Raw genomic sequence first — 12,204 nt, 5'->3', positions numbered from 1 at the left:
GATTAGCTATGGTCATCTTATCAGGCCATCAGTGCTTATTCTCACCTAGCTTCTCACATACAGAAGGTCTATCTCATCCCATTTTCAGATGTTGGATGGATAGGGCGGAACGGTTGCGCAGTGTTAGCGCTGCTGCCTTGCAGTAAGGAGACCCAGGTTCGCTTCCCAGCTCTGGTTTCCTCCCACAGTCCAAAGATATGCAGGTTAGGTGCATTGGCGATCCTAAATTGTCCCTAGTGTGTGCTTGGTGTGTGGGTGTGTGTGTGCCCTGCGATGGGCCGACGCCCTGCCCGGGATTTGTTCCTGCCTTGCACCCTGTGCTGGCTGGGATTGGCTCCAGCAGACCCCTGTGACCCTGTGTTAGGATATAACCATAGTTAAGAATTAAGTTACCCAGTAGGTCAGTCACTCTTTCTTTCTTCTCATGAGGGGTAAAAGAACTTAAGCTTCTTGGCCAGACAAAAAATTTAACAGATATCTTGAGGTAGCTTATTTTTACCTGTATGAGAGCCAGGTTCCCAATTATCATATGCCACAACTCCTTTGGGGTATCCATCTGTCCAATATTAGCCTATAGATTGTAAGAAAAAATAAATAGTAAGAAAATCAAGTTATAAAAAAAGATTTGCCACGTCAAATTTTAGTTAAAAGTTGAAAAGAAAGAAAAAAAAAAAAACACTGTGCCATGATTGCTTCTGACTTTCCCCAATCACTCCAAGTGACTCAGACAACTCATGTTAGAAGAGCAGGTCAGCCTGACACTGGTCATACTAATCAAACTTCTGTACTCTCTTTCCAAACCAAAATCAACAAGGGTGAACTAGAAGGTTGCGAGAAACTTTGACCAAGAGGTCAACATTGATCATTACTTTGATGTAGGTCACAAAAGCATTTTAATATCTAAATAGCTGATTAGATGGGGTGCGGTAGGTCATTTTTTCCCTTTCTAACACAGTTCTCATTTTAAGAGCAGCTGAACTCTTTTCACTTTTATTGCCATTATTTAAGACACTACTTTAAACTTTGATGCAGCTTATAATTTAAAAGTACAAGTTGAAGAGGGATCATGTTTTTCACATGTGAGAAAATAATGAGAAAAATGGTATCCGATTACATTTTGGGAACACTTTGTTATAATAATTTTTTTACTTGGGTTAAAACCAAATTACTACATTTTCATTTAAAAAATCTCGGTCCACACTAGCATAGTTACATTATTTACAAAAAAGTATGTCTGTGCACACTAAAATTACTGAAAACACATATGACGTACAGATTCGCCTACACTAGGCATGTAGACAGAGATGGCAACACCATCGGCCATTAAATTTATTGCAAAACTGTAGCAACCAGTAAATAATTTGCCTTTTGCTCATGTATGAAATATTAAAATGTATAAAATGCAATTTAGATGTATAGAGTTAAGGAACATATCAAGCCCCACAGAAGCAACTCTTCTATGATGAAATATGTTTTATTTTCACTAAAGGGTGACCAATCAGGGAATGAGATATTGCAATGAGCAGAATCCAATCAGGGAAGGACTTTGTTATATGCACAAACAAATCAAAGCACGATTAGAGTCTATGTTGAAAATGTCTGGGTGGTGTATATGTAAGATGAAAACTAATATGACTAATGATGAGATTAATCTGTAAGTTTTTAATATGAATGAGGTCTTAGTTTGGGGAGGGGAAGGAAGGAGTAAAGATAAAGCTTAAGATCAAGCACAAACATTTTACTCTCAAGATGCAATAAAGCCGAGAATCAAAAGTGACGAAAATATTTCATTTTAACTGTTTAATTCTTATTGACATATTTATTTTGAAAACATCTCACACAGTACTGCTGGGATAGGCTCCAGCTTCACATGATGATAAAGTAAATTAAATGGGTTTGAAAATGTTTTTTAATACATACGTACTAATAATTCATAAAGTATATTTGAAAGATACCGTAAGTGTATTATCTGTAAAGAAAAAGACACCATACTCTATATCGGCTTACTTATAAAGTTCTGATTATCAATCTACACAATTTCTGATATGATGGTTTCAGAAATAAGAACAGTTATTAAATGATTTTATGATTTTGGAACATGTACAGCTAGAATTTGTCTTATTCAGTGATTTTTGTTTTTAGATTTTGGACTTATAACCATAAACATACTATCACCATTTTTAGGTACTGCCACAATTAAATTGGCAGAAAGAAAGCAATATTTAAGTAAAGGACAAGGAAGTAGGAGAGTAAATTTTTGTACAAAAACTGGCCATGGTCAATCCCTGAAAAAGAAACAGAGACTAAAAATCAGCAATAGACTACATGATAAACAGATTCAAAATATAAATTTCATGTAAAATCACAAGGAAGGGTCTACACCTTATATTACAAGAAAGAAACTAACACCGCATAATTTTTTTAAATTTGGAGACACTGGACAATTACTAACAATGTGCTGCCATCTTAAATAGTAACAACCCAGTGTAATGTGTCATAATAGCCTGGAGTCACAAGACTTTACTGCCCGTTACTGAAAATGAGAAACAAAAATAAACATATAACACAATAAATGTAAAACAATTTTAAAAAGTTTGGGCTTTGCAGTATTTTGAGTAATCCTGGTGGTTGTTGACACCTATTCAATCTTTCCATTAAGGTGGACAGAAACATTCAGCATTTTTGTTTAAAGTAAGACTGAGGCCTTCAGTTAATTCCACACTCAAAAACCATGCTTTCCCAGAAAATAAAATGAGGATGTGGAGATCAGTGCACCAAACTGGGTGACTAGGAAACTAAGACGACTTTCAGTCAACAAAGTTTGATTGTACCTAATCTGAGGAATAAACAGCAGTGCAGAAAAATGTAGCATGAAAGCACATACTAGACCATGTGAACATGCTAAAGACGAGTCATTCTGAATGCTGGTGTCTTCAACTAGGCAACTTTGGGTGGAACGGACTTCTAACAATATCTTCCTTTTCTGGACACAGAAAGCTGGACCTGCTTGTGACGATGCGGGTTCTACTCCATGCTCCCTTCTTCCTTTTGGGAGCCCTTGAACCTGACACCATCGGTAATGTCACAGATGAGCTTGGCAGTGAGGTATAACAATGGAACAAGGGGATGGTGTATAAGTGCAAAAGTGTTTTTATTTAAAAACCAACAAGACAAAAACAACAGTGTCCAAATAAATAAGTGCAGTGCATCACATAAGTCATTAAATAAATAATCCATTAAAAACAGAAGTGAAGTGGAGGTAAAAAAAAACCAAAAAAACCCCCAAAAAAACCAATAAATGAATCCTTTAAAACGAGGTTAAAACAATGGCTGGAAGCAGTCCTTTAAAAATACAAAGCTCGGTGTCTACTTTTACCTGGCGGCTCCCCTGCTTCTCCCATCGGGCTTCTCAACAGGAGTGTCGCCCTACCTGCAGCTGACCTTCTTTCCACTCCTGATGTGGAGGCGTCCCGATCCCTGGCTTCAGTTTAGCACTCGCCAGACCGAGACTTGGCTTTCCCCCAACGGCCAGGACACTCACATTGGGGAATCCATCACCCAAGCCTCCCGACTCCCGCTGCCTTCCACGGTGAGTCATCCTTCTCGCTGCTCACTCCTGCTTCTCACGGAATGCTCAGCGGGAGTGACCACAATTGACTGCCCTAGGTGTCGGCCAAACACCTCGCAAGGGCTCAACTGTCCAGCTGCTCGCTCGCTCGCTCTCTCTCACACACAGGCTTTCTCCACACTGCAACCTCCGTCTTTCTTTTCTTTTACTTCCATCTCCAACTAGCCACCTTGCGCTTATATATATTACGGGAACGTAGATCAGCTGTGGCAATCAACAGCTTCCGGGAACAATTATGGATGCGGATGACTCCTCATCTGTGCACTTAAGCGAGAATCACCCGCATCACGAATCACCCCGGGAACCGATCCGCCACACTTACCACGCCCCCTCTCTAAGCCGTAAGTGTGGCGATAATTTAAAACTGGCCCTTTTGACATGAGCTGTGAACCCGCTATACCACACTGCTGTATTCAAATAATAATTCATTTAAATGTAAACCTGTGGTACATCTGGACAGGTCTCACAATCTTACTGCCATCTACAAGCCTGTTATTGACAGTAGCATCTGTTCTTCATTTTCCAAGCCTGTGTTTCAGGGGTTTTTGTTTGTTTAATATAATATGTACATATATATACTTTTTTGGCGTCACGGTGGCGCAGTGGTAGCGCTGTTAGGAGACCCGGGTTCGCTTCCCGGGTCCTCCCTGCGTGGAGTTTGTATGTTCTCCCCGTGTCTGTGTGGGTTTCCTCCGGGCGCTCCGGTTTCCTCCCACAGTCCAAAGACATGCAGGTTAGGTGGATTGGCGATTCTAAATTGGCCTTAGTGTGTGCTTGGTGTGTGGGTGTGTTTGTGTGTGTCCTGCGGTGGGTTGGCACCCTGCCCAGGATTGTTTCCTGCCTTGTGCCCTGTGTTGGCTGGGATTGGCTCCAGCAGACCCCCGTGACCCTGTGTTCGGATTCAGCGGGTTAGAAAATGGATGGATGGATATACTTTTTTTCTTGTCTTGAGCGTCTTTAAAGTTTTAATTTCCCCTAGGGACAAATAAAGTACAGTATATCTAATGAAATCTAAAATGGAAATAACAGTGCTTATAATACACCTTGGGTTGTTGCACCTATAGGAAGACACAAAACTAATTAAAATACAAGGTCATCTAATTTCAACATCTGAAATTTTAAATAATGAGGCAGCCTGTGTTCTTATGTATACAGTGCCATAGGGAGGGAATAAAGCCATTTTTCAAAAGACTGATCCAAATGGAAGAGAGGATCTGGCTTTGAACTTTGGCACTGCCATGGTCTGTATGGAATTTACACATCCTTTTAGTGTCTTCCCAAAACCCAAACAGGTGTGTGTATCAGGTTAACAAGTGACTCTAAAGTGGCCTGTCATGGAGGAATGCAGTCTGACCGAGTTAATATGTCAGTTAAAGGGAAGGAGGAAGAAAGATACAAACAAGTCAGTGGGATTGATATACTGGTAAGACACATACTAAGCCAAAAAAACACAACAAGGACTCATTTAAAGGAAGTAAATGTGGTTGTTATTAGACTCCAAAGTGTAAAAAAAAAAATAATGGGTGGAAAGAATGGATGTGCTAGAATAAGTTTACAATGCAAGCAAGTAGGAAACAATTCTTATTTCTCATTAGCATATAATGGAAAAGGCAGCCTTAAAAATTGGAGGCATGGAGTGGTGGAGTCACTATGAGGCCAATCCATCCATTTTTAATCAACTTAATCCAATTAACAAATGCAGTAAGCCTATACCAGCAGTACAGTATTTTGTGCCAGACAGGAACCAACCCTGGATGAAATGTCCGTTCACTGCATGGCATACTCACTCATACTATAACAATCTTACCCTCCTTAATCCGATTTATGGTAACAATGCACACATCCTTTCTTGATAGCTTTGGGCATAACACAGGAAAATCCAGGCCAACATAAAGTAAACATTTAATCCAGTAGGCATGTTTGTCCCCTCCTTTAACCGCCACCTTATCGTGGTGGAGGGGTTTGCGTGTCCCAATGATCCTAGGAGCTCTGTTGTCCGGGGCTTTATGCCCCTGGTAGGGCCACCCAAGGCAAACTGGTCCTAGGTGAGGGATGAGACAAAGAGCGGTTAAACAAAACCTCCTATGATGGAAAACAATTTTGGACGGCGTTTTCCCTTGCCCGGACGCGGGTCACTGGGGCCCCACTCTGGAGCCAGGCCTGGAGGTGGGGCTCGATGGCGAGCGCCTGGTGGCCGGGCCTGCACCCATGGGGCTCGGCCGGGCACAGCCCGAAGAGGCAACGTGGGTCCCCCTTCTCATGGGCTCACCACCTATGGGAGGGGCCAAGGAGGTTGGGTGCAGTGTGAGTTGGGTGGTGGCCGAAGGCGGGGACCTTGGCGGTCCGATCCTCGGCTACAGAAGCTGGCTCTTGGGACGTGGAATGTCACCTCTCTGAAGGGGAAGGAGCCTGAGCTAGTGCGCGAAGTTGAGAGGTTCCGGCTAGATATAGTCGGACTCACCTCGACGCACAGCTTGGACTCTGGAACCAATCTCCTTGAGAGGGGCTGGACTCTACCACTCTGGAGTTGCCCCCGGTGAGAGGCGCCGAGCGGGTGTGGGTATACTTATTGCCCCCCGACTTGGAGCCTGTACATTGGGGTTTACCCCGGTGGACGAGAGGGTAGCCTCCCTTCGCCTTCGGGTGGGGGGACGGGTCCTAACTGTTGTTTGTGCGTATGCACCGAACAGCAGTTCAGAGTACCTACCCTTTTTGGAGTCCCTGGATGGGGTGCTAGAGGGCATACCTTCTGGGGACTCCCTCGTTCTGTTGGGAGACTTCAATGCTCACGTGGGCAATGACAGTGAGACCTGGAAGGGCGTGATTGGGAGGAATGGCCCCCCCGATCTGAACCCGAGCGGTGTTTTGTTATTGGACTTCTGTGCTCGTCACGGATTGTCCATAACGAACACCATGTTCAAGCATAGGGGTGTTCATATGTGCACTTGGCACCAGGACACCCTAGGCCTCAGTTCGATGATCGACTTTGTGGTCGTGTCGTCGGACTTGCGGCCACATGTCTTGGACACTCGGGTGAAGAGAGGGGCGGAGCTGTCAACTGATCACCACCTGGTGGTGAGTTGGCTTCGATGGTGGGGGAGGATGCCGGTCAGGCGTGGTAGGCCCAAACGTGTTGTGAGGGTCTGCTGGGAACGTCTGGCAGAGCCCCCTGTCAGAAGTAGCTTCAACTCCCACCTCCGGCAGAACTTCGACCACATCCCGAGGGAGGTGGGGGACATTGAGTCCGAATGGGCCATGTTCCGTGCCTCTATTGTTGAGGCAGCTGACCGGAGCTGTGGCCGTAAGGTGGTCGGTGCCTGTCGTGGCGGCAATCCCCGAACCCGTTGGTGGACACCGGCGGTGAAGGATGCCGTCAAGCTGAAGGAGTCCTACAGGACCCTTTTGTCCTGTGGGACCCTGGAGGCAGCTGATAGGTACCGGCAGGCCAAGCATGCGGCTTTGGTGGTTGCTGAGGCAAAAACTCGGGCGTGGGAGGAGTTTGGGGAGGCCATGGAGAACGACTTTCGGACGGCTTCGAGGAGATTCTGGTCCACCATCCGCCGTCTCAGGAAGGGGAAGCAGTGCAGTGTCAACACTGTATATGGTGGGGATGGTGCGCTGCTGACCTCGACTCGGGACGTTGTGGGTCGGTACTTCGAAGACCTCCTCAATCCCATTAACATGCCTTCCAATGAGGAAGCAGAGCCTGGGGACTCAGAGGTGGGCTCCCCCATCTCTGGGACTGAGGTCACCGAGGTGGTCAAAAAACTCCTTGGTGGCAGGTCCCCGGGGGTGGATGAGATACGCCCGGAGTTCCTCAAGGCTCTGGATGTTGTAGGACTGTTTGGTTGACACGCCTCTGCAACATCGCATGGACATCAGGGACAGTGCCTCTGGATTGGCAGACCGGGGTGGTAGTCCCCCTCTTTAAGAAGGGTGATCGGAGGGTGTGTTCCAACTACAGAGGGATCACACTCCTCAGCCTCCCTGGAAAAGTCTATTCAGGGGTCCTGGAGAGAAGGGTTCGTCGGATAGTCGAGCCTCGGATTCAGGACGAACAGTTTGGTTTTCGTCCTGGTCGTGGAACAGTGGACCAGCTCTACACCCTTAGCAGTGTCCTGGAGGGTGCATGGGAGTTTGCCCAACCAGTCTACATGTGTTTTGTGGACTTGGAAAAGGCATTCGACCGTGTCCCTCGGGGAATCCTGTGGGGGGTACTCCGAGAGTATGGGGTACCGGCCCCCCTGATAAGGGCTGTTCGGTCCCTGTACGATCGGTGCCAGAGCCTGGTCCGCATTGCCGGCAGTAAGTCGAACCCGTTTCCAGTGAGAGTTGGACTCCGCCAGGGCTGCCCTTTGTCACCGATTCTGTTCATAACTTTTATGGACAGAATTTCTAGGCGCAGCCAGGGCGTTGAGGGGATCCGGTTTGGTGGGCTCAGGATTGGGTCACTGCTTTTTGCAGATGATGTTGTCCTGTTTGCTTCATCAGGCCGTGATCTTCAGCTCTCTCTGGATCGGTTCGCAGCCGAGTGTGAAGCAGCTGGGATGAGAATCAGCACCTCCAAATCCGAGACCATGGTCCTCAGCCGGAAAAGGGTGGAGTGCCCTCTCAGGGTTGGTAGCGAGATCCTGCCCCAAGTGGAGAAGTTCAAGTATCTCGGGGTCTTGTTCACGAGTGAGGGAAGAATGGAGCGTGAGATCGACAGGCGGATCGGTGCGGCATCCGCAGTAATGCGGGCTCTGCATCGGTCTGTCGTGGTGAAAAAGGAGCTGAGCCGCAAGGCGAAGCTCTCAATTTACCAGTCGATCTATGTTCCTACCCTCACCTATGGTCATGAGCTATGGGTAGTGACCGAAAGAACGAGATCGCGAATACAAGCGGCTGAAATGAGTTTCCTCCGCAGGGTGTCTGGGCTCTCCCTTAAAGATAGGGTGAGAAGCTCAGTCATCCGGGAGGGGCTCAGAGTAGAGCCGCTGCTCCTCCGCATCGAGAGGAGTCCGATGAGGTGGCTCGGGCATCTGATCAGGATGCCTCCTGGACGCCTCCCTGGTGAGGTGTTCCGGGCACGTCTAACCGGGAGGAGGCCCCGGGGAAGACCCAGGACACGTTGGAGGGACTATGTCTCTCGACTGGCCTGGGAATGCCTTGGGATTCTCCCGGAAGAGCTAGAAGAAGTGGTCGGGGAGAGGGAAGTCTGGGCATCTCTGCTCAAGCTGCTGCCCCCGCGACCTGACCTCGGATAAGCGGGAGACAATGGATGGATGGCATGTTTGTGGGATGTGACATGAAAACCTGGACAAAAATTCACATATAAGGAGATACATAGGAGATAAGGTATAAGGAGAACATTCAGACTCTACATGTGTAGGGACGGGGGAAAGATTCAAACCCGGTGCTCTGGACCTGTGAGGAATCAGCAGTAAACACCATGACACACTTTCAAATAAATCACTGTGAAGAACTGACTGTGCAGCCGGCTATCACGCAGTTTAGGGTTGTGTGGGGAGGCAAGAAAGTAAATAAAATGAATGGCAGACATGCAGGTATGGATAATGAGCGTACTCACTGCCGTCGACAGCCGTGAAGCTAATGTCATTTCCAGATTCCCCTTCAGCCCCAACAGTGCTGGTACTAAGATGAAGACCTCTGTTACTTCGGTAAAGACAGTCCAGTGCTATGGAGAGAAACATGTAGACATTTGATGCTTCCTACCAAGTATTTAAATACTACAGGCAAATGAAACAAAGAAAAATAACATTTCTTACAGCAGTGGAACTACAACATAACATGTAATTACTCCAACCAATACCACTCTAGTATTGAGTGAAAAATTATTATAGTAGAATATAAATCGGATCAAAGTGTCAGTTATGAAGCAGAGCTGGAAATATGGCATTTTAGAAAAGGACAAAGGATAAGGTAAGCATTCACTAGTCCCAGAAAGTATCTGCATCATCAGACACCAAAAATAACAATTAATTACTTGTATATAGCACTCACTACTCAAAGCACTTAAACAGAGGAGAAGCACTTCAACCATCACCAATGTGTATTATCCACCCGGATGATGTTATGGTTGCCATTATGCTCACCACACATTAGCAAATGGATGGTGAAGGGGTGAGAAAGATAGCCAATTTGAGACAGGGGATGATTAGGGAGTCAGAATGAACAGGGACGTGATTGGCAATTTAGCCAGGACATTGGGATAAACCCTCATCTATTCGAAAGATGCCAATGGATTTTTAAAGACCACAGAGAGTCAGGACCTTGGTTTTATGTCTCATCCGAAGGACAACATCATATTTACAGCACAGTGTCCCCATCACTCCACTGGAGCATTGGGATCCACACAAAGATCACAATGTAAGTGCCCCATGCTGGTCTCACCAAAAGTCTTCCAGCAGCAACCCAAGTTTTTCATAGATTGTGTCCCATCCAAGTACTGGCCAGGCCCAAACATGCTTAACTTCAGGTGGACGACCTGTTCTGAATTGCATGTGGTATGGGTGCTGGACAGCACATGCTCTCACACATAACCAGAGTCACTCATACCAAGCACTGCTAGTGCCTACACCACAAAATTACCTTCAATGGAAAAATGTGTTGTTTCAGAGATTAAAAAATGTATATCTCCAGCCTCACAGCTTCGGACACTGCATTCAAATATAGGCCTAGTCAACACTGGTGACTGAATGGGCTTTTCTAAAGGTATGCAGTTGTTCCTTCCAAATTCAGAAGACTTATATGTTATGTTAATTGGAGACAGCAAATTGTCCCATTGTGAGTGAGAGTGGGTATGTGCCAGGACTGCTGTCCGCCTTGCATCGGACGCCACCAAGATAGGCTCTAGCCTCAGTAACCCTGAGATGGACTAGGCTTGCTTGAAAATGGACTGATATAATGAATACTGTACATAAACATTATGTACACAGTACAGTGTTTGGGCAAAAAAAAAACTGAGATAAATGCATTTTAGAAGTGCTACCAAATGGTCTGGATGTTATTTCAGTATATCTCAAAACGTAATTAAGATATCTTAAAATACATTTTAGACATATTCTCGGGTTTGAGATATACACTTATTAATATCTCAGATACCTTAACTAATATCTTAACATGATTTATCATCAGTTTGAAAGATCTAAAATGTCATTTCAAGATCAGGAAGTTGTTTCATGATATTGGAGATATCTAAAATACAGTTAATGATACTTCAGATGCATTTTTACAAATCTCAAAATCGCTTCCTCATGCTTTTAAGATATCTTCAACATATTCCAGTCAAGAGAAGTCCTATTGGGATTAATAGGAAACTTTATAGGCAGTGATCTTATCTCAAAATTAAATTTCAGATATCTTACAAAATATGGGAGGTAAAAGTCAGATATCTACATTAGAATACCTTAAGAATAAAAAGGAACTTATTTTGAGATACCTTGTAATGATTTTCACAGGTTTAAATTGCAGAACTCTTTTTTCAGATATCCAAAATTCACTTTGAAACATCTCTAAATATTAACTTGGCTTGCCATAGTGCATATGCACCAAGGTTAAAGGAGCTTCAAAAGTGCAAACTCTTCAGAACAGGCAGGCAGCATTAAAGGAGTCTGCAGGATTACATCTGTTCTTAAGCCAAAAACGCTAATTGGATTTAGGCGCATGACTAAAGGAAGCATGAAGACAGTTAAAATGGATTTACAATAAAGCTGCCAGTGTGAGAAAAATGAATTTAATAGTTTGAAAATAGGTTTATGATCTAAATCATAAATCTCATGACAATAAATGCACCCACTTGTCAATGGAGGTAGTAGTGGAGGAGATAATGAAGACAAAACGGATTGTCATTATGAACAAAGCTGAACATCTTCTACAGCAGTGTTTCTCTCAATCACTGGGTTTGGAACCAAAACAGTTCCTATTATTTATAATGGTAGTGGGTGATGGCGGGTTGCTTAAGTGATTGGCATTGCTACGCAAAATTTTTCCATTACCAGCTCTGTCCTGATCAATTCACCAAAGGGGTACCCCTTACCCCATGCTTTGACGATTACCTTCCATTGATCACTGAAGACACCCACTTCGATAATCTTCTTTGATTCATCAAGGGAAGCATGCTATGATGATCATCGTTAATTCACCAAGGTGGACTCCCCCCACCCCGTGTGTTGCGAACATACTTACAGGTGATAAAGTAGGTCATGACACCAAAAAATGTTGAGACACATTGCTCTATAGGACAAACTAGCATTCATTGCTCTCTTATCTTTAGCCAGGTCTGAGTTTTTTTCTTTTTGTTGTAATTCTTGTGTGTGTTATAGCTGTTTTCCAACAACTTAATATTTGTAACTATTTTGGGACCTTCTGATATACAAAAAGATACAGGTATGCTAAAGGTCTATACCATTTATCTGTATGCTGATTAGTGCAAACTCATGTTGTTACTTTTGTTACTTGACTGTGTTATGCAAAAGAACCTAACCTAACAAAAGAACCATTGTTGTCATGTCATACTGACCAGATTACATGGCAGGCTCCCTCAAGCATGTTGTAATAAAGGACATTCATCTTTG

The 12,204-nt window shown here is 44.6% G+C and overlaps 1 protein-coding gene across 2 annotated transcripts in view; it reads right to left on the bottom strand.

Moving 5' to 3' along the window:
- slc41a1 (solute carrier family 41 member 1) overlaps window positions 1-12,204 on the bottom strand; it is a 73,060-nt gene that overhangs the window by 19,254 nt on the left and 41,602 nt on the right. For both annotated transcript variants that reach the window (XM_051924610.1, XM_051924611.1), the window contains exons 3-4: window positions 9,198-9,305; window positions 500-571 (exon numbers count right to left, since the gene is read on the bottom strand). In XM_051924610.1, coding sequence (XP_051780570.1) covers window positions 500-571; window positions 9,198-9,305 — 180 coding nt within the window. The remainder of the gene's footprint in view (window positions 1-499; window positions 572-9,197; window positions 9,306-12,204) is intronic.

This window comes from Erpetoichthys calabaricus, chromosome 3 (assembly GCF_900747795.2).
Source record: "Erpetoichthys calabaricus chromosome 3, fErpCal1.3, whole genome shotgun sequence".
NCBI classification, from domain to species: Eukaryota; Metazoa; Chordata; class Cladistia; order Polypteriformes; family Polypteridae; genus Erpetoichthys; species Erpetoichthys calabaricus.
This window is presented reverse-complemented; position numbering and strand designations above follow the sequence as displayed.